The 23,548-nt window shown below is 38.8% G+C and overlaps 1 protein-coding gene across 2 annotated transcripts in view; it reads left to right on the top strand.

The window, feature by feature from the left end:
* Nucleotides 1–1,454: 1,454 nt before the first annotated feature.
* The window catches only part of WDR26 (WD repeat domain 26), a 40,384-nt gene continuing 18,290 nt past the window's right edge, over nucleotides 1,455–23,548 (top strand). Inside the window, exons 1-7 of one of the 2 annotated variants that reach the window (XM_061382326.1) lie at nucleotides 1,455–2,574; nucleotides 4,483–4,582; nucleotides 4,683–4,739; nucleotides 10,277–10,413; nucleotides 13,144–13,241; nucleotides 14,658–14,814; nucleotides 18,497–18,635. In XM_061382326.1, coding sequence (XP_061238310.1) covers nucleotides 2,150–2,574; nucleotides 4,483–4,582; nucleotides 4,683–4,739; nucleotides 10,277–10,413; nucleotides 13,144–13,241; nucleotides 14,658–14,814; nucleotides 18,497–18,635 — 1,113 coding nt within the window. In that variant the 5' untranslated portion in view covers nucleotides 1,455–2,149. Of the gene's footprint in view, nucleotides 2,575–4,482; nucleotides 4,583–4,682; nucleotides 4,788–10,276; nucleotides 10,414–13,143; nucleotides 13,242–14,657; nucleotides 14,815–18,496; nucleotides 18,636–23,548 lie in introns of both variants that reach the window. The other variant, XM_061382325.1, reaches the window with a different exon arrangement.

Below are 23,548 nucleotides of genomic sequence, written 5' to 3'. Positions count from 1 at the left end.
TTTCTCTAAGAATTATTTTTTGTGGTGGTTTAGTCGCACAGAGTCGGACACGACTCTTATGACACCATGGACTGTAGCCCACCAGGCCTCTCTGTCCATGGGATTCTCCAGGCAAGAATACTGGAGTGGGTTGCCATTTCCTGCTCCAGGGGATCTTCCCAGCCCAGGAATCAAATCCGGGTCTCCTGCATTGCAGGTAGATTCTTTACCAACTGAGCAACGAATTCTTCTAACTTTAGAAACCTAACCAAAAGTCTCAAAGTTATTTTGCGCTATAAACTTTTGAGATTTCTGAGCTGTAATATACTCTATTGTTGAGTGTGTTTTTCCACATGGAAACTACTTCAGAATAAGATTGTTAAATGTCTGAGAAAATCTCTGTACATGTCAGGTGTATATGCTATCGACCACATATACGTAAATAATCGGGGTAATAGAGAGAGACTTTTCACCAATGATCAAGACTCAGCCTAGCTCTTGGTTTCTACAGCCACATAAATGGGTTAAGTTACAGCATCGCTGAAGCCTCGCAGTTCACCTAAACATTTAAGCCTGGATCTCAAATTGAGTCTGAATTCTCCCTGAGATGCATGTTTTGGATGAAGCTGTTTGGTCTCCACTACTGCTGCCTAAAGTGGGCAGTGACTCAAGAGGCAACTGGAAGGGAGAAGGAGATACTGGGCAAAAGCTAAGTGAAAGCCCCTCAGCAAAGTCCCTCCCCGCCTCTCTATACCCACAGCCTTTTTCTGACTCCTTGTCCCCATCAGATATTGCTCTTCACCGTCTTATTCCATCTTCCCCGGGTGGCACACAGAGTCTCCCAGGCTCATCATCTCAAACCTCCAGGGATGGCCCAGGCACGACAACTGTGTGTGGCACCTGGCTGTGGAAATTCGAATTTTCCACACTCAAACCAAGAGCTGGCCAGTCCTGGTTACCATTGAGCGAGTCGACAGGGCCTACCACAGCCCTGTGCCTGTTCTTTCTCGTGACAAAAACCTCGCCACCTGCTCGACCCCGTCCTCGGCCAGGGATGGAGAAATCTGCAGTCCCTCCGCACCCCTGGCGTTTTTAGGTCACCCCGGGGTCCACACGCACACTTCTCGCGCACACGATCGAGATCGCCGCCCTCCTGTGCACGCCCAGCCTCAGAGGGCGGTTACAAACTTACTCCTCGCCGAGGCAGCCCTGCCAGGGGCGCTGGGGGCGAGGCCCAGCCGGCCAGGCCCAGGCTCCGGGGCGGATCTGGTCGGGTCGGGTCGGGGTCGGGGTCGGGGTCGGCCCCCCGCCGGCCCGCCGGCCTTCCTCCCCGCCCGCCCGGCCGGCCCCCGGCGCACGTGCCGGGTGACAGGCCCCCCTATAGGTTCCATACCTGCCACCGGAAGTGAGTGAGGAGGGCAGTATAGGCATTTCCTGTGACGCGAGCGCCTGGACTCCATTAGGCAGCAGCTGGGGGAAGAATCAACACACCAGGGAGCAGAGCGGAGCGGACCCGAGGACAGAGGCGGCAGCTGCCTCCGCTGCCGCCCGCCGCCGCCGCCGCCACCACCGCCGGGGCTTAGCCCAGCGGCGGGCCCCGAGCCCCCCGCAGCCGCCCCGCGGCGCCCCCCCCGGCCCGACCCCCGGGCCGCGCACCCCGAGCTGCCTCCGGGAGGGGGGGGGGGAAAGGGCCCGGATCCTCCTTCTCCCCCTCCTCCTCTCCCTCCTCCTCCCCCTCCTCTCACCCCTTACCCTGACCCCCCTCCCCGCCTCCCCAGCCCCCCCTCACCCCGACCCTGTCCCCGGCCCCTGCCTCCCCTCCCCCGCCTCGCCCCACCGGCTTCCCACCACGGCCTCTCTCGGCGAGGAAACTCTGGCCTCCGCTTCCTCCTCCTCCGACTCGGACACCGGCGGAGCCTCCCCGCCCCCGCGGAAGAAACCCCGAGCCTCGGCGGCGGAGGGAGCAGGAGAGCCCGGGGCTTCGGCAGGCAGAGCAGGCCTCTCCCCTCCGTCCTCGTCGTCCTCGTCCTCGTCGTCGTCGTCGTCCTCCTCCTCCTCCTCCTCCGTGGTGGTAGTGGTGGGACTCCCCCCGGCTGCTGCCCCTTCCGCCGCCGCCGCCGCTGCCGTCCCCCACCGAAGTAGCGGCCACAGCCTGGTCAGCGGCAGCATCATGCAGGCCAACGGGGCAGGAGGAGGAGGAGGCGGCGGCGGCGGCGGCGGCGGCGGAGGAGGAGGGGGCGGCGGGGGCCAGGGACAGACCCAGGAACTCGCCTGCCTGTCGGCCCAGAACGGGGAGTCGTCCCCCTCGTCCTCGTCGTCCGCGGGGGACCTGGCCCACGCCAATGGGCTCCTGCCTTCCGCCCCTTCCGCCGCCAGCAACAATAGCAACAGCCTGAATGTCAATAACGGGGTCCCCGGCGGGGCCGCCGCCGCTGCCTCCGCCACCGTCGCCGCTGCCTCTGCCACCACCGCCGCCTCTTCTTCCTTGGCCACCCCCGAACTGGGCAGCAGCCTCAAGAAGAAGAAGCGGCTCTCCCAGTCAGATGAGGATGTCATTAGGCTAATAGGACAGCACTTGAATGGCTTAGGGCTCAAGTAAGTATCCCTTACAGGCAAGCTGGTGTGGACGGACCGAGGGGACCGAAGCTGGCGGGGAGGCGAGGGGAGCGGGGCGCGCTGAAAAGAGCTCAGAGAATTACTGCTGGGCCCAGGACACGGGAGGACGCGGCCCAGACAGGCTGACCAGGGAGGAGGAGCTGACCTGAAGGGAAATAAGGGAAAATCAATCTGTCGGACAAATTGTGAGAGGAGACAGGCGGTTGGGAGGGTAGGGGGAGAGGGGGCGTAGGAGCCCAAAGATTCACCCCTCTCCACACACCTTCAGAGCTTAATTGTCTGTCAATAAAGACAGATGCGGGAGTGTGTCTCTGTATGTGTTGGGGGAGGGGTGGATTAGAGCTGGTGGAAATAATGAACCTTGGAGGATTTGTTTTTCAAGTGTATCTCAGAGGCATCTTTGTGGGACACCTCCCCACCCCCAACCATGACAGACGACCCAGGCAAACTACCAATCAGGAAAGACAATCAGTTACAAGTGTTTATGGGAACTGAGGGGCTGGGATCATTCGGAAGGAGGCTGCTAAATAAATCTGATGGGAATAATGAAGTAAGATACCATGTTGATGTCATGTAAAGGCCCTTGTGTGTGTGCAAGAGGCCTACCAGTAACTTATCTGAAATCCCAATGTAATACCAAGAAAGCGGTTGCCTCTGAAAAAGGGACATCGGATCTGGTGAATCATTTATTTTCAGATACAATTTAGATGGCCTTGTGTACCTAAAGTAGGGTGAAGGTAGACGACCTTGGCCCCAACCCCCCCCACCCCCGTTTTGTATACACACAAAGAAAAAAAGCGGGGTGGGGGTGGGGGTGGGGTTGGATGGTAGGATTGGTGGGAATACCGAGGAGCCTGATGGAGGAACCAGACAGAATAAGACTAGGAAACAACATGCAACAGTCAGTTTCCAGCTTCAAAGCATAGATTAAATAAAATAAGTTCTTAGACCTAGCCTACACTTAGTATTTTCGGATTTATAGATTTGTTCTGGGTAGAAGGTGAAAGAGCATTTTTAAGAATGACATAAGTATTCTGATTCTCAGGCAGATTATTGCACTGTTTTTGCTGAAAAATGGAGCTGAATAAGAAAGCTTTGAAATATAAGTATGTAAGATGGATAAAGATTCTTAGAGATATCAAAATATCTGATGGAAGAAACCACATGTGGTGAATCCTTTAAGCTCTGAAAGAAATGTATCGAAGGAAGATTTCACTTTGTTCCCTAAGGAAAAGGATTAGTGTGAAAACAGATTTTTGTAAATGCTAACAGAACCTATTACTGAGACAAGAAGCAAGCTGACAGCAGCAGGAGGAAATAACTCGTGACTGTTTGGAACCTACACCATAGTAAATTTGCTATTTTTAGTATAGAGAGAAAGGGAATGATTTTTTGATGCTGGATTTATTTTAATTTTAGAGATTGACTTGTTAGAATTTCTTTGCAGACATAATACCTGGATGTAAGGCTCTTACCTAATACAGGTCATTTCCATCACCTTGTATGGAACTAACTTTTTTTTTTTTAATCTTTCAAACTGTAGTAATGTGGCTAGTATGTAAATCATGGTTTTTCATGTTTCTTAACCGGTTGGTTACAACACATTTTTAGAAATTTTATACTTCATTAAAGGCATAAAATGGAAAAGAAGAAAGAATTTTATTTTGATTCTGGTTTCAAGAAGGTTTTTGACTTTAGATGAAAACATAGATGGCAGTTTAAAAATCAAGTTTGTTTAGCCAAGCACATCAAAGCTGTTTATTTCTTTTTCCTTCATCATGAGGTTAGCTTAAGAACTTTTGAAACTGTTTTCATAGAGAGTAGTTTATTTGGAAGAGTAAACCCTAAAGTTGGTCAGGTCTTTTTTACACTGTATCTCTCCTGCAGCCAGACTGTTGATCTCCTCATGCAAGAGTCAGGATGTCGTTTAGAACATCCTTCTGCTACCAAATTCCGAAATCATGTCATGGAAGGAGACTGGGATAAGGTAAAGTAGGGCATATAGAGCTGTGTAACTGCTGCTAAAATTATATATTTGATGTGCATTTTGTGACATTTCTGTTTTTCTCTTATACCAATTTTTGCAGGCAGAAAATGACCTGAATGAACTAAAGCCTTTAGTGCATTCTCCTCATGCTATTGTGGTAAGAGGCGCACTTGAAATCTCTCAAACGTTGTTGGGAATAATTGTGGTAAATACACTTTTGTTCTTAGTTTCACATTTATGCTTATGTTAGTAGGTTATTGATAAGTCTAGGCTTCTGCCTCTTATAAAAGATAAGGCCGTAATTTTCATATCATTACATTTGTAAACTAAGATGAATGTTGATGGTGTTTTTAAAGTTTGAGCTTTATATTTTTAAAATCGTATTTAATAAATATGTCCTTTGAACCTAGTTTATAAATTTTCTACTAAGTTATATTGAAAGATCTTTACACTCTCAATACTATTAATAGGAGTTTTATATTTATAGGATCAAGGATAAATTATCCTTTTATTCTTTAAAATACTGAATGTGCTGGTAAAGAAAACATTTTGGGATGTATGTATATCTGTATAACCTTAAGTAGCTGACCACATTAAATATCTTTAAAAAAAAAAATCTTTGGGAATTATAATTAATTCAAACCAGCTCCGTTGGTGTGCTCACCATTTTCCATTCCTGCATTCCAGTTGTGTGAATTGACAGTGTCAAAGTTTGTATGATATAAATCACTCTGGTGGAGGACTCATACGCAAATTTGACCATTGGGCTCTGCTTATTGCCCTTATTTCCCGACAAGATCAGTGTCGAAATTTAACCTGTTAGCCTCTTTCATAAATCTTAATGAATCTTTTATACTAATAGGCTTTAATTCTTCAGTAGATGTTGGTGAGGGAAAGGAGGGGATCAGTTTTTTTTCCTAAGTCCTTGTGATTGGAAACCATGAAGAATCAGCTGCTGGCTTTTTAACTTCTAGCTGATTCATTTGTTGTCAAAAGCAGTTTCCTGTCTGGTGGGGGAGGGAAAGAAGGCGAATAGGAAGTGAAGTAGGGAAACCAGCTGTTTGTTGACTGTCACATTTTGATTTTTTTTAATTGGGTCAAACATTAATCTTTCTACCTTTGTCTATAAACCTAATAGACCCTCCTGTTCTGTTTTCTGGGATTTTTTTTTTTTTTTTAAGAAAATCTTAATTACGAGGGTTTTCAAATTCTTGATCTTTTATAAAAATACAATCCTAGAGCATGGACTTCAGGTGAAATAAAAGAGGAGCCATATGAACAAATATGGATTCATTTAAATTGATGATCTAGTGTTTTGTGGGGTTTTTCCCCATAAACACTTAAAATACTAAAATATTTAAGTTACTATTGAATCAGATGCCTGATAATAAATTAACTCATGGAATAATCAACTCTGTGGTAAATTTTTAAAATGGAAACACAGAAGTTCAACATCTATATTCAGAAAGATTGTAGATTTTCTAGCAAGTAAATTTTCCCCAATCAGTATGTTTGGGGGTTGCTTTTTTTTAAGTGATACCTAAATAAATTTTGATTGGGGAGTTTTTTAATAAATTGTTAGCCGTAACAGAATGGAGGTGACCCTAATATAAAGACAATTAAAAGGCCAAAATAAGAGTTGGGGTTCCTTTCCCTTTGGACATTAGCACTACTTGTATGGTGACAGTAGAGAACTTGCCCATGGACTATTTTAAAATAAATGTGTGATTTCTTGGAGGATTGTTTTCCTTTTTTAAGCTTCATCCAAATTGTATCTGTAACTTCGTAGTAAAAATTATTAATAGGCTCACTTCTTTTTTTCTTATTTATTTGTAGTAGTTTGAGACTTCTGTATTGGATTTTGATTATAAATATCTCATTAGAAATCTGCATTAGAAGCAACATGTAAACTGATGAGAGGTAGTTGTAGATAATAAGGAGGAATCCTTTCTTTTTACAGCCTGTTCAGTCTATAGAACATTCTAGGATCTAATAAGAGATGAAGATAAAATCTCTGGCTGAGCCTCACACCATCAAACTGTTTAGGTATTTATAAAAGAAAGGGGTTCCAACTGTATCTCACTTTAAACATTAATGAATCAATTGCTTTTAAAGATTTAGGTCAGCATTTTTTCACCTAATTATGTTTAGATATACTCCTTTCCTCCACTCCATCGCTAAAAGATAATCTAATGTAAGCATAAATTTGTAATAATACCTTAGAAGACAACTATTTGGGTTTTTTTAAAAAACATAATTATTTTAATTGTATACCCAGACACATTTGATGACTTAGTCTAGACTAAAATTGTATTTTCTTTTTAAACCTGAATGTTTCTGTTGACCCAGTCCACTCTCCCTCTCAGCCCCCATATTTTTAAATTGTTCCTAGTCAAGTGATTCTATGAACAGCAGAATTTTTTTCTGGAGTTACTGGAAGCTGAGCCTGTGAATCAACATATTTTAGTTTGGGTTCAGATATGCTTAGCCGTGTCTAGATAATTTCAGTAAATATTTGAGATCAGTAACATAGAAAACTTTGTATGTCTAGAAATGTTTGATTCTTAATATAATAGAAACATGCTTAACAAAAGTGTTCAAATATTAACTTGATGTACAAAAATTTACTAGTGTAGTCATATAGGAGACATTTTGAAAGCCATGGTTTAAATATAATTCATTTCCCCTGTCTCTGAGTCATGATTTAATTGATAAAACTTGGTTATAACCTTGATTCAGAGTTAGTCAGAATCACTACTAAGTTAGCTAGGAGTCTGCCCTTAATAACCAGACTTTCTGTATATCATAAGTTCTGAGTTTCAGAACTTCACATTGAGTTCAGTTTATTGGAGAAAACGATAAATCCAAACAATGGATGGGGGGGTGGGGGTGGACAACCTAAATCCTTAAGATTTACCATATACACTGTATTTCAAACTATCCTACCTAGTCACTTACCGATTTCAAGTTTTTATTAGATAATAAAAGAGAAAGAATTACTGCTAGGACCGAAGATGCTGAAAAATTATTAAGAATAATCTCTTACAGAGGTCTAGTTAGGAGGTGGGGAAAGATACAAGGAGAGTTGATTTTCTCAACCTGTTTCCTTTTTTCCTTCATTTAAGAAGCATGTGATCTTTTAAAACAACATAGTAAAACCATATCCCTACCTCAGCAAGGTTTAATTTTGCCTAATTCTTTAAATTTTTTCAGTAAATAGTTAACATCTTTTGTGAAAGACATTCATTTTCTTGAAATTGTATTTATACTTTTGTGCTGTAAATTTTGGAAAGTAAAATAATGGCTTACTTTCTCTCTTTATCATATGTGTCAAATACTGAAATTGATTCTTAGCAGAATAAACAGTTTCTCAACCAAAACTCTAGCAGTTCTTGGCCAGTAACATTAGTTGCCATGCACACTAGCAGAAATCGGTATCTGTTTGAGGATATTCTGTGTCTTAATCTGGATAAAATGACTCATAGAGAAATGTTCTTGCACTGCTTTTATAGCATTCCCTGTACATGCAGAAATGTGTGTTTATATTGGCTTCTCTCAAAGTTTTACTCTGCCTCTCTCTTCTCTCCTGCCCTGCCTCTGCCCTTTAGAGAGAGAGGAACATGTAGTAGGATATTGATGGGAAAATAAGGGGGAAATAGGAAATAGCTCTTGGGGCACTGTCCCTACACAGATTGGAATGGGCAAGGAGGCATACATAGGACCTAAATGATTTATACCCCACAAATTAAGATGTGCCCTTTGAATTAAAACAAAATTTTCCCCCAAATTCTCAATTACTAAGAAAATTTAGTCAAATTAAATACACATGCCACCAATGTCATTTAAATGAAAAAATTCTGCAAGTAAAAAATATTCGAATTTGATTGAAAAACACTGTAAAATTAAACTCTTTAACAGTTTGTTGATAAATGGAAATATATGAATGCTTCATTTTCATAAAGAGTTGATGTTCTTTCCAGAAGATAAAATGGTGAGAATACCCATAATAACTTTAAAATCCTTTGATTTTTAGATTTTTTTATTTAGACTTTTGGTTTTTGTCACCGGGTGGACTTTACATATTTTATTTGCCATCTAGAGATTAACATTAGGTTATATATTTCAAGACATCTTGGTAACCTATTTCTGAAACATTCATTAGTCTATCTAGGTTTATGTGTAAAATTTGGTAAATGTAATTTTTCTAGAGTTACAGGAGCTTATCTCATAGTTTAAAATTTTTTCTGTTCTTTAACTCTCAGTTTAAGAGTAGATTATTATCAATATAAGCAATGTATATTGTAAAAGATGTATTTAAATGTATGCCTAAGTTACATGGGAGGGTATGTTTTGTTTAGTTTCTCTAGAAACCATTTTTATAAACTTTTAGGTTAAGCTTTCCTTTCTAAATACTCCCTAAAAGAAAATCCTATAGAGCATTTCATTATACTGTTAATTTTTAAGTAAAAGATAATTTCTCCACACCATTTGACAGCAGTACCTTATTTTTTAAAGTAAGCGTCTTATTGAAGAAGAAAAGTCATTTGGGGTTTTCTTTTAAATGGATTTGAGATCTTTACTGCTATATTCCTTGGCATCTCTGAGTATGACTAACATTTCCTGTCAACTTTTCTATCTGCATCATTTGGCTTGCTTAAGCACCACAAGCAGCAAATATGATAGATGAAACCCTAACCCTCCAAGCAGTGGTCTTTAATTAGGTTTAAGGTTTATAAGAAATTCTAAACTTAATGTTAGTAAAAACTCTTTTGTCTGGCAGAAAGCTGCTAAATGAGTGATTATCACTTTCAAGTTAAAAGTAAAGTAACAGAGTAAAGGAACATTAAAAGTATTAAACATGTATCAGAAAAAAACTAAATGTGAAAGGGCTTCACCATAAGCTGGAAATGGTTTGTCTTTTGTGGGGAAGAAAGTGTTGATAGTAGTGCTTCATAGTGAAATGCATCAGGATGAGATGTTACCAACACACAAAGACCTTCAAGATTAACCTTCAGTTGTAGGCATCCCTTTATTGCCACCTGGAAAGAGTGAGTCCATCAAGCTCGTGCTTGTCCACTTTACTCATAAGAAACCCAGTACTTTGCACGCCAACCTCTAGTCCAGTTGCTGATTGACTCCTCTTACCTTTGATAAGCCAAAATCTGACACTTTGTAGCTTCGACCCAGTGGCTCCAGTTCTGCTTTTGGTCTACTTAGTCCTTCTTTCACATTGTGGGTTTTGAATAATTCCTTCATTTAACTGGTTTTTCTGCCATCTTTTTTAAACTTGTTGCATGAAACCCCCCAATACCCATTAGAGAAGTCAGGCTTATTTAAAAGCAAATTTAGAATATTTGAAATAGTTCTAAATTTTCACAGAAGTAAAATTCTAGGTGAATGTTTTGAGGACAGAATAAGTTTTCTCCAACATTGATGCCTTGGTCACTAATGATCTTTTCTAATTTGAGATTATTTGTTCAAAGAGTTTTATTAAGATGTGAAATTGAGCAATAGAGTCACATTTCATCTGTTGTGACCCTATTAAATAAAGATATTTTGAGTCATTTTAAAGCTTTATAAAAATTATTTTCAAAGGGCATAGTAGAATGGTTTCTACTGTTCTGTTTAGGCACAAACATTTTCTGAAACCTCCATCAACTTTTTTCCCCTGACTGCTGCTTTCTGTCATGTCAGAGGATGAAGTTTTTGCTGCTGCAGCAGAAGTACCTGGAATACCTGGAGGATGGCAAGGTCCTGGAGGCACTTCAAGTTCTACGCTGTGAATTGACGCCACTGAAATACAATACAGAGCGCATTCATGTTCTTAGTGGGTAAGGAAGCTCAGTTCTAGACTTCAGGTTGAGGAAGAAGCTATTTTTTTTAGGTTACCATTCCAGAGTTGCATTTCTTTTAACATTTTCCCAAGATCTGAGTATTGCTAAATTCTTGGGTAATACTTGTTGGGTAGTTTCACTTATGTGTGTTCAAACTATTTTTGTCATCCTAGGAAGTTTTCCATATTAGAATAGAGGTATTTAAGTGAATGAAAAGAAGAAATATGTATCTACAGTGAAATACCATTTCACGATCTTCTGTAAAAGTCCTATGGCATAATGTTCTATAGATACAATAAGCAGTGACGTTTTCTAGTGTTGTTGCATACATTTTTTTTTAAACATATACTTGTCATGTACCAGGTCCTTGCTAAGCATTTTATATACATAGTCTCATTTTATCCTCACATCAGTGCCCAAAACCTTGGTTCTGGACCTCCCTCTGTTCTGTCTACACACACTTCGTAGGTGATCTCCTACGCCATGGCTTCACATACCATCTATATGCCAGTAGCTCATAAAATTACCCTCATCTGAACTCCCAATGTATATATCGAATAGCCTGCTTGATAGTGTCCATGTGTAATAGGTATCGCAAAGTTACATGTTCAGAATAAAAATTCTTGATTCCCGTGATCCCTCCACCTACCCCCACAAACCTGTTCTTCCTCTAGTTTTCCTCATCTCAGTAAATGGTAATATCTTCTACCCACTTCTTCCAACAAAAAACTTAAACTTCATCCTTGGATTTTAATCTTTTAACTGTATTGTTCGTGTAAGGAAATAGCTCATAGAAGGCAGGTATCAAATTTGACATGTTTTTTTCTCTTATTTCAGTGTCCTTTGAGTTATATACTATGTGACCCCCATAAACAGACACGCATTTGAAACGTTAAAGTATAATGTATATTTTCAAAAGGAAGCAGAAGTAATCATGGATAACTTGGAAATTTTTTTAAAGAAAACAGTTTTTCATAAAATTGTTAATAAATTTTCCTCCGAAAAAGTTATTTTAGAAACCAAATTTTTGTAGTGTCCAACTTCTTTCATAGGGTTTTTTGAGTCTAATTACTTACACTATTAAAAAATCTCATCAGCTAAGGCATGTGTGCATGCTAAATCGCTTCAGTCATGTTTGACTCTTTGCGACCCTATGGACTATAGCTCGCCAGGCTCTTCTGTCCATGGGGATTCTCTAGGCAATAATACTGGAGTGGGTTGCCATACTCGGCTCCAGGGGATCTTCCCCACCCAGGAATCAAACCCACGTCAAGTCCCCTGCATTGGCAGGCAGGTTCTTTACCACTAGCGCCACCTGGGAAGCTCCAGTCAAGGCATATTATATAGCAAATAGCAGGAGAACAAGTAGTCCTGCTATTGGGTAAGAGGCTATTAAATTCTTTAACTGCTAAATGCAATTTGCCAAATGCAGTATGCAGTTTAAGAAAAGAAGGTGATGATACGTGTCATGTAAACTGATATATTTCTGTGTACCAGATAGTAGACCAAGTACTTCATGTATTCCATCTTATTTAATTCTCACTACTTCTCTTCTTAATATCCTTTTTACAAATAAGAACAGACTGGTCTGAGACCAGAGTATGAGGCACAATAGGAGGAGAGTTACTTGCCAGGTCTAATCTCCATGTTTGATTAATGCCTTCACTTCTTTTACTTGTAAAGCCAGTTCTTCTGAGAAGAGGCAGAACCAGGTTAGAGTCACACTTCCAGCAGGGGGCCCTCATGTATTCTCCAGAATCCATGAATTTAGCACTTATACCTCCTTTGGCATATATAGTGAGTAATAAAATAGTACCCAAATGTTCTTCTTTGGGATCCCATAACTTTGATAAGATCACACAAGGATGATTATCCAGTTATACCATTTCTTGAGTGGCATTTATGATAAACTCTTGAAGATATGTTGTTTTTGTTTATTTAACTTAGTATGAATATCTTTGAAAGTTTTTTGTTGGGGGTTTTTTGTTTTGTTTTGTCTTAACTATTGAGGAGCAATTAAGTTAGCATAGTGATTAAGAGCAAGTTCTACAGCTACAATGCGTGGATTTATTTTCCTACTTTGCCTCTCCTAAGCCAGTTCCTTAAGCTTTCTGTGCCTTAGTTTCCTCATTTATAAAAATAGAATAATAGTGTTTACTTCATAGAGGATCGTTATGAACATAAAATGAACCAATATATGTTGAGTGCTTAGTGAAGAATAGATCCTGGCACACCATAAGAGCTACATATGTATAATGATATGTAATAGTAAACCTAAGGATGGTGGTGGTTGTTTAGTCACTAAGTCGTGTCCGACTCTTGTGAGCCCATGGAGTATAGCCCACCAGGCCCCTCTGTCCATGGAATTCTCCAGGCAAGAATACTGGAGTGGGTTGCCATTTCCTGCTCCAGGGGATCTTCCCAACCCAGGAATTGAACCCAGGTCTCCTTCATTGCAGTCAAATTCTTTACCAGCTGAGCTATGAGGAAAGTGCCAAATCTAAGGATACATTCTATTATTGATAGCAAATGATAATGTCTGTTATGCTGTAACTCTTAATTCAGGTGCCAGATTGTATTAATGAATTGGGTCCACTGTAGAAATTTCTTCTTGATATATATTTCTTATAAGAACTAGATCTCTGGAGTATAATCAGTATTTATCAATTATGTTTAATCCAAAGAAAAGGGTTTGATATTTGGTGCTCTCTTTGTCATATTTTTTAGGTATCTGATGTGTAGCCATGCAGAAGACCTACGTGCAAAAGCAGAATGGGAAGGCAAAGGAACAGCTTCCCGATCCAAACTGCTGGACAAACTTCAGAGTAAGCATCTTCATTTTTGATGTTTCTGTATGTTCTCTTAGAAAGGATACTATGAATCCGTTAGGAAGACTTATATCTAGACATACTCTTATCAAGTGGTTATATAGGAGGCATGAGCGGGGAGATCCATTAGGACGCCCTTTAAACCAGAGGCTTCAAAATCCACCCTGGAGTCAAAGAATCTAAACCTCAGGAGTCAGTGAGTAGGATGCTGGTCCCAGAGCATGTCTCCTTCCATTTCTTTTATGTAGTGATGCTCCCCTTAAGATTTTGTTTGGGGGAGAAGTACTGTGGTTAGAGAAAAAACATGGAAACCACAGCTTTAAGCCACAAGTGTTTTAGATAGAAGCAGACCTCGTTGTGCTTCACAGGTACTACATTTTTTTATAGATTGAAGGTTTGTGGCAACATTGAGTTGTCAAATTATGGTTAGCAGTTTTAGTAATAAAGTTTTTTAATTAAAGCTTGTACAGTTTTTTAGACATAATGCTGTTGCACACTTAATACACTACAGTGTAGTATAACCACAACTTTTATATGCCCTGGGAAACCAAAAAAGTTTCTGTAGCTCACTTTATCGTGATGTGTGCTTTATTTCAGTGATCTAGAACCGAACCCTCAGTACCTCTGAGGTGTACCTATTTTTATGTTGATTTCAAGCATAAAGCACCAATTTCCTTTGGTAAATTGTTTTACCCTCCGTCTTGATATTTTTATATAACTTCCAAGTTACAGTAGACATTTCCTTTTTGCCACACCTTTATAATAAAAGACTGTCTTTCCCTCTTTAGTTAAACCATATCCTATGTTTTCATACTGAAGTGAGAGTGGAGATACTTCAGAATCAGAAAACCATGTTGTGGAGGGCTAAGGCATTAAAGGATTGAAATAAATTGGTATCGATAATAAAAACACCAGTTATTCCCTGCATTTTCACAGTGCCTTGGCATTAGACACAATTTGATGAAAACTGGAACTTGATTTCTTCCTACATTTTGGTTTGCTCCTTGTCAGTAGAGATTTTTCTTACACTTTTAGTGATGCTTCATCTACCTATGGGACACAAATATCTTTAGATTTTATTTTCATCATCACTACCTTTTCATTTTCTATCGAATTCTTGTTTTTGTTAGGTTTTTGTTGTTGTTTTAGGAAATTCACTTGCAAATTAAAGCTCTCCTACCCAAATATATTCATTCTAGTGACAGCATAGCTGTAGTTGCTGACAAATACTCATAAAGCTTACATGTTACATCATTTCACCCAGAACTGCTCTATTTAAAGGTCAGGACATCACTCAGGTAGGGGCAAGTGCAAGAGAAGATGAGTTGAATGTCCTAAATAAAAGTGAACTGTTCTGTTTTGGTTTTTAATTTTAATTTTTGTTTCTCTTTTTAAAAATATCTTCTATTAAAGCCTATTTACCACCATCAGTGATGCTTCCCCCACGGCGTTTACAGACTCTTCTGCGGCAAGCGGTGGAACTCCAAAGGGATCGGTGCCTCTATCACAACACCAAACTTGATAGTAATCTAGACTCTGTGTCTCTGCTTATAGATCATGTTTGTAGTAGGTAAGAGGAAAATATTTTCTATTTTAAAGTGGGCTAACATTTTACAAGCTCACTTATGAAATGTATTAAAATGTTAGGATTTTGTTTTAGACTTTTATCCTGTCACCATAAAGCAATTCATGTTTGCTTTAGCATTTACAAATACAGCTAGAACCACTGAAGTTGACGAGAGAAATTTGTGTATGTTTGTATAGGAAATTACTCCTTGAGAACTGAAGCTGGTTAGCCTGTTTGTTCCTTTACTTGTCTGTGGGTTTGGTTGGTCATTTCTGTATCTGGCCGCTTTTTTTTTTTTTTTTTTAAGAAATTATAAGTGATCCTGTGTGAGAATGCCAGTGATCCAAGCCTGTGTTGTCTTTGGATGCCATAGACCACTTAGTTATTCCCCTCCCCAATCCCCACCCCCACCCCCCCACATGCCCCAGCCCCATCCACCCCCTCCCAGACATTATGACTACTTTAACTGTGGCCCAAATTATTTTCTGCTCATGAAGATCATGGAAGTACTTTTCATAATGGAAGCTCTGCTTTTTAGTTGAAGCTAACCTTTTGACTAGAAATACTTACAATAACAGGTATTAATTTTCTGGTTTGGGTTTTGTTGTCATAACCAATGCATCTGCATAGTTTAACTTACAAGAATTCAGGCTTCACTTTTGATGTTAGAAGTATTTTGAGTATAAAAATCCCTACCATTTTAATAATTATCTCCAAAATTTCAACAGAGCTTTCATTTTTAAGATACTGAAAAACAAAATGTGAAATCTTTCAAACTCCAGAAGAAAATTATTTGGGTCTGGTGAACCAAACATGACAGCTGCAATGCATATGCTCTATTTCTTTTGTCAAAGATCCTTGGAGAACTATTGAAAATAACATGAATAGGAAGAATAAGAGTGTATATGTGTGAGCGCTTCAAGAAAATGAGGAATTTCTGATAACCATAAAACATATATATCTGTGCCCATATACGCTATGATTTAAGATAATCTTTATTTGCGCATAAACCACTTTCACGTATAGTTGAATTCTCACTTCACCCTCCCCCATTGAAATTTAAAAAATAGTAATAATTGAACTATTGTAAAGTATTGGATAATTACTTGGTGCACTTAAAGAAAGTGATTAGAGATCCTTTTCATTTATCCCTTATTACTCCTTAACATTGCTTTTTTATTTGCTTATGAGAATTTTTAAGTCTTTTCATTTAAGTTGAACAGAGGTAGGAGGAGAAAATAGATTAAAAGATTATATGGTTTTGTATTTTATAGCTCCTTTGAAAATTTGAGATCAGTGTGAAAATTAAGGCAGTTGTGAACCCAGGTTTTTTTTTGGTTTGTGAATTTATTGCTGGTGGTATACATTGAAAGGTATAATATATGGTAGACTTCATGATTCAAGAGGTATCAGTAAGTTTAGAGCTTGCCTTCCTGTTTGGAAACAGATGTATGAGAACATGACCTCCATTTTTCTTAAGTTCTTTCATTTCTATGTCAGTATCTGTGAGAGTAAATGATGGACAATATTTATTTACTCTGACTTTTCCCAACCCTCAGATCAGGGATCAGGCTCCTCCAAACCTGCATAGAAAGCACCCTATTTACATAGGAATGAAAGAGTTCTTGCTCCTCAGAAATAACCTTTGATGATTGGAGGTCTTCCTAGTTATGACTCCCCCCCGCCCCGCTACCCCAGTCCCCGTCCCCCTCCACAGTACCTCCACTTTAAAGCCAGCTTCTTAAAGTAGTTACCTACTATACATTTCACAGTATCTTCCTTACCACTTCTTCACTCTTCACATTTCTGTAGTAATAGGATTTATGCAGTCAGCACAACACCAGAACTTCTTTCCTCCTCATCTGCACTGAAGAGATTTTATTAGATTATATATATTATTTATATTTTTTGCAATTAGTGCATATATATATTTTTCATTAAATTTGATCAGTAAAGGATGGGATTTTTTTTTTTTTAATCTGTAGAAGTTTTTTTCTTTTTTTGTGGTTTTTTTCCCCCCACCAACAATCAGTGGAAGGATGTTTCCACAGATAGCTTTTTATTTTTATAAGTATTAGTTTTTAGTAAAGGTTCATAAAATATTTATAGAATGTTAAGATTTATAAAATGTTAAGGTGTTTAGCTTGATTAAAATGCTACTTTTTTCAGTTTGAAGGAAGGCCCTTATATTTTTAACAAATTTTACATTTATTTGAAATCAAAGATAGACTATCATTTTACTACCCTAAAGTTAGCCTTTTAATAAACTAAGGGCTTAATTACTAGTCTTTTTAGAAGATTACTTAAGTAATAATAAAATAGTGACTATTTGAGTGCCACTCTGGTGTTCCCATACAAGGGGGGCTTTCCTGGTGGCTTAGTGATGAAGAATCCACCTGCCAGTGCAGGATATGGAAGTTCAATCCCTGGGTCAGGAAGATCTCCTGCAGAAAAAAATGGCAACCTATGCCAGTATTCTTGCTTGGGAAATCCCATGGACAGAAGAGCCTGGCAGGCTACAATCCATGGGGTCATAAGAGAGTCAGACAGGAGTTAGCAACATAAAACAACATTTTTAAAAATAGACTTAAGAGTTTACCCATTAATGTTTAAGTAACTTTTACAATACAGATCTGTATTGTCCCAACAGTAGCCACTGATTACATGTAACCATTTAAATTTAAATGAAAACTAATTCAAGTTAAATGAAAAAATCTAAGTTCTGCAAGTATGCTAGCCACCTTTCAAGTGCTCAGTAAACACACAGAGCTAGGGTATCAGATTGCACAGTGCAGGTATATAAGGTTGGAATTATCACAGGACGCTCTATTGAATGGTCCTGATAAACTGGAAAAGGATAGAATGGTTTTTAAAAGTGAATACTTAATGAGAATAGTCTGTCTTAGCTTTTTCCTCTTTAACTTAAAGGTAATCATAGAATTCTTTGTCTTTAATATATAATAACTGCAACTTTATAAAGTACTAGCTAAACATCAGAGCCAGTCTAAATGCTTTACATTCATTGTCTCATCCTTTTTATTTCATCCTTATATAAGGAATTCTATAAAGTACTCTTGTCTTTAGGTTATGGTTGGATATATTGAGATTTAGAGAGATTAGGCTTCTCAGAATCACAGCTGGTAAGTAGCCAGGATATGAACCTGAGTCTCTCAGATTCTACTGCCCCCATTCTTAAGACTTTACTTTTGACCACTACGGCCTCTACCATATATTGCACTTCTCTTGTGCTGTCCCCAAAGTAATACTAGCAGTCCACTTTTGAATGGCTGTTGCATTCCAGGAATTTTAGATGTATTTCTCATCCTTACAGGAACCCTAAGAACCTTGGTAGATTCATCTCGTTTTATAGATGAGAGAGCTGAGACTCAGGAGTTAAATGGTTTGGCAAAGATACTAAAGCTTGTAACCCCAAATTCTCTACAGTGCCTATTCTGTTTGTCACACCAAGTTGCTTTTATATCAGTGAACATGTACATTATTTCTTCTAGAACAACCTGATCCCAGCCACTTAACACAGACAAACATGAAGACCTGGTTAATTGTTATTTTATGAATTGACTTAATCCGAGCAAAAAATGTTTCATCTTTTTTTTTTTAACATTTTTCATTATTATTACTCTTAATCGATTTTAAGAGTAATTATTTGTGGATTTATTTGTTTTAGGAGGCAGTTCCCATGTTATACTCAGCAGATACTTACGGAGCATTGTAATGAAGTATGGTTCTGTAAATTCTCTAACGATGGCACTAAATTAGCAACAGGATCAAAAGATACGACAGTTATCATATGGCAAGTTGATCCGGTATGTACTCTAAATATGAATGTTTAGATTACAAAAAAAGGTAATTTTTCATCTAATTAAGTACATAATTTTAAAGTATTCGTATATAAATAGCATTCTTTTCCAAGAGCATTTTTTGTCATCTTTGTCATGTCTTACCTCTTTCTGTGTTGTTTAAATAATACATAGAGATTAATATGATCAGAATTGTTGAGTGTTACATGCTAGGATTGTGCTTAGTCTGTGTATATTTTGTAATTTCATCCTTTGATTAACTCTCTTGAGATACTAATATCTCCTGTTTTCAGATGAGGAAACCAAGGTAAAAGTTGAACACCTAGGCTCTCACAGCTTGTAAATGGCAGAGTTAGACTTAAATCCAGGGATATTTTTACTCTAGACCTACTGCTCTTCAATATCTCTGCCAATCAGCTATCTTTGTTAGTATTTGATTTACAGATTAATGCAGTAACCATTCTGACACACGTTAGAAAAGACTCATTTACCATTTTGCCTTCCCAAACCCTTCATTATCTTCTGTAATTTGTGGAACTTCTGTTAAACATTCCCCCACACACACATTTCTTTCCCCCCAGTGATACATATGAAAAGTATTGTATTCTGGATTTAAAATTTTCAGTGCAGTTCAGTCGCTCAAGTCGTGTCCAAGTCTTTGCGACCCCATGAACTGCAGCACGCCAGGCCTCCCTGTCCATCATCAACTCCCGGAGTTTGGATTTCACCCAAACCCATGTCCATCGAGTTGGTGATGCTATCCAACCAGATCATCCTCTGTCATCCCTTTCTCCTCCTGCCCTCAATCTTTCCCAGCATCAAGGTCTTTTCAAATGAGTCAGCTCTTTGTATCAGGTGGCCAAAGTATTGGACTTTCAGCTTCAACATCAGTCCTTCCAGTGAACACCCAGGACTGATCTCATTTAGGATGGACTAGTTGGATCTCCTTGCAGTCCAAGGGACTCTCAAGGGTCTTCTCCAAAACCACAGTTCAGAAGCATCAATTCTTCAGTGCTCAGCTTTCTTTATAGTCCAACTCTCACATCCACACGTGACCACTGGAAAAACCATAGCCTTGACTAGACGGACCTTTGTTGGCAATGTGATGTCTCTGCTTTTTAATATGCTGTCTAGGTTGGTCATAACTTTCCTTACAATCACCATCTGCAGTGATTTTGGAGCCCAGAAAAATAAAGTCAGCCACTGTTTCCCCAACTATTTGCCATGAAGTGATGGGACTGGATGCCATGATCTTAGTTTTCTGAATGTTGAGCTTTAAGCCAACTTTTACACACTCCTCTTTCACTTTCATCAAGAGGCTCTTTAGTTCTTCTTCACTTTCTGCCAAAAGGGTGGTGTCATCTGCATATCTGTCTGAGGTTATTGATATTTCTCCCGGCAATCTTGATTCCAGCTTGTGCTTCCTCCAGCCCAGCGTTTCTCATGATGTACTCTGCATAGAAGTTAAATAAACAGGGTGACAATATACAGCCTTGACATACTTCTTTTCCTATTTGGAACCAGTCTGTTGTTCCATGTCCAGTTCTAACTGTTGCTTCCTGACCTGCATACAGGTTTCTCAAGGGCAGGTCGGGTGGTCTGGTATTCCCATCTCTTTCAGAATTTTCCACAGTTTATTGTGATCCACACAGTCAAAGGCTTTGGCATAGTCAATAAAGCATAAGTAGATGTTTTTCTGGAACTCTCTTGCTTTTTCGATGATCCAACGGATGTTGGCAATTTGATGTCTGGTTCCTCTGCCTTTTCTAAAACCAGCTTGAACATCTTAAAGTTCACAGTTCATGTATTGCTGAATCCTGGCTTGGAGAATTTTAAGCATTACTTTACTAGCATGTGAGATGAGTGCAATTATGTGGTAGTTTGAGCATTCTTTGGCATTAAGTTCCCTCAAAAATCAAAATTGTCTTTCTTTATAACCAGGTAACCTACAGATTTGTAGAGAGGAGTATTTCCATTTCTTTCAGCCAAGCAATTAAGGAAGTACATGACTCCAAATAGGTTAAGATGTATTTGGTTTAGGAGTCATTCACCTAAAATCAGAAAGTATAAATAATCTTATTGAGAAAGGGGGCCATGGAAGGAAATATTTTAAAAAGAGTAGAGTCCGTTTGAGAGCATACATCAATTCTTGTGTACCTGCAATATGCTATGAATGAAGAAAGATGAACAAGATCTACTCTGCCTTAAAGCAGGCATTTTTTTCCTTTTATTGTACCATGTATTCCTCTGGCAGTCTGAACCTATGGAACCCCTCCTCAGAATAATGTTTTTAAACGCATAATCCAAAGCACTTAGGAAGCCCAAGTATATATCATAAAGGTAAACCCAATTATACTGAAATATAATTACCAAAATAGTACAAAAACAGATACAGTATAGTAATATGCCACTTTTTTATAAGCTTAGTAACAGATTCTAGTAGCAGATCCGATAACTTCAAGAATTTTGAAGTAGTGACAAGCATAAAATTTTGAGATATCCAAAGCTATAATATGTGAAAATAGTTGAAATTTCCATTATTAATAGTCACCTAATACCACCCAATGCTGCCTTGTTAATTGCCTGTATTCAGGATTGAAGGAAATATGAATATCAGTGTGTGGTTAGTGAAAATAAAGAAGTGCATTTTCAAGTATAAGAACTGCTATTTAGTAAGCAAATAGGATGAGTAAGGCAAAGCATGGGAAATGTGACTAGAAAAAGAGGTTGGGATCCATCATAACCTTATCATTGGAAGGACTGATGTTGAAGCTGAAACTCCAATATTTTGGCCACCTGATGCGAAGAGCTGACTCATTTGAAAAGACCCTAATGTTGGGAAAGATTGAAGGCAGGAGGAGAAGGGGATGACAAAGGATGAGATGGTTAGATGGCATCACCGACTCGATGGACATGAGTTTTGGTAAACTCCGGGAGTTGGTGATGGACAGGGAGGCCTGGCGTGCTGCGGGTCATGGAGTCAGAAAGAGTCGGACATGACTGAGTGACTGAACTGAACTATTATAAGAAGTATTTTCATTCAGTAGTTATTTATAACATGTCCAAAAAGAAAGCAACCATATCAAAACTTCTTTATTATATATTTTCTTGTAGCAGCAGTGTATGAGTCCCTTTTGTTTAGTAAGTATTTATTGAGCACCTGCTGTGTGCTTGACCTTTTGATAGAAGTCAGACTGGGCTCCTGATATACATGTAATTATTCTTTAGTGAATGCTACAGGAACTCAAAAAAGAGATCCTACTGGAATTGGAAAGCAAGGAAAAGTATGAGAGTGAGATGAAGGAGAAGTAAATTAGGCAAAACGTTACAGCTGGCCCTCAGGTGAGAGAGAACGTGACTGGGCAGTTTGGGTGAAGACTGTAGAGTAGGAGATGAGGTTCATGAAGTAAGTAGCACCCAGATCAAGGAGGATCTTCTATACTTTGCTAAAGAGTTCAGGCTTTTATGCCAGTGTTTCCCAAAGTGTTTTTACGAGAATACTGGTTATGTAAAATATTAACAGTGGTTCCATGTAAAGGGCTTTTGTGTCCAGATTAGCTTGGGAAATGCAGAATCAGTGCTTACATTTAAATCTGAGATACAGTGGGTTTTAGAGTTTGATATCATGATATTTTTCTATGTCAAATACTATTTGAAAAACTTGTTAAGAAAATCAGTTCTGTTTTTGAATGTGTATTTTTAGTGGATAGAAAGAATATAGAGAGAGAACCTTAATATTTGAAGATGTTATCCAGTGGTTAGTTTCCTTTAACAGGTTTTTTTTACCTTTTTTCCCAATAAAGAACTTTACCCATTCCCCTCCTCAGAATCCAAGCAGAATTAAGTGGATTGCATGAATGTGATAATACCATTTGGAATAGGTTACTCTTTATAAAGGCATTGTACTTCTGAAGATACAATATTAGTATTCTCATTTGTTTTCAACTTTTCCTTTCACGGCTATTTTTTAATTGCATGAAACTATTAGTTTTTTAGTTAAATATTTCTGTAGTAGCTTGTCATTAGTTTAGAAGCACATCTTTGTGTGAATTTAAAACACCACTATGAATGAAAATTTGTTCCTAGAAGATACTGGGCTAGTCCAAAAGACTTGACATGCTTATTAAATTATGCAAGCTACTTTGACCTAATGATACTATGATCTAATAGCCCAGGCCTATTATCATCTTCCCAAAGAAGAATCAGAAGTAATGGCATTGTAAACTATTGAATTTTCAAAACAAATTCCCAATCTAGTTTTATCAGACTAGTTCCAGACCCATTTCTAACTGCTATAGGTCATCAGCATTGGAATTAGCCAAAACTGGTCCCCATTAGTCTAGTCTTCCCAAATTCTGCTTCCTTCACACCATTTACGTTCATCCTTATTCCCTAAAACAGAAATTTAGAGATAGTCTTTGAACATTTTTTGCTCATTCTGTCATGTCAGTTTTATGTTCCACAACCTATTTCAGTCCTGACCATGTTAGTTTAAGGCCCATTTCTTGTCTTAACTACGTGACTGTTGTGCTGGCTCATTAGGAGTGTCCTTATTCTGCATCTCTCTCTGTTCTGATTCTTCTTCCACCCTGTTAATCAGTTCTCTTCCTAAAGCCAAGTATGTTATATATTCCCAAGCTTAAAAATCGTTCTTCACTTACAGGATAAAAATTTAACCCTTTAGTCTAAAATAAAGATGTCAATTTTCCAGTCTTTTCATTTGCCACTCATGTTTGCAGTTTATATATTTCATCCTATATAGCTTTAGAGTCACGCACCTCAGGTTCAAATCCCTGGTAATACTATCAGTAAAGGCAAGTTGTTTCTAACCTTTCTCAGTCTTCATGTCCTTTCCTATAATATGGGGGAGGAAAATAATTCTTAACCTTTTAGATTTATGAGGTTTAAATGAGATTGAT

The sequence above is a fragment of the Bos javanicus genome, chromosome 16, assembly GCF_032452875.1.
Source record: "Bos javanicus breed banteng chromosome 16, ARS-OSU_banteng_1.0, whole genome shotgun sequence".
Classification (NCBI taxonomy): Eukaryota; Metazoa; Chordata; class Mammalia; order Artiodactyla; family Bovidae; genus Bos; species Bos javanicus.
Note: the sequence above shows the minus strand (reverse complement) of the source record. Positions and strands in the feature narration are given on the sequence as shown.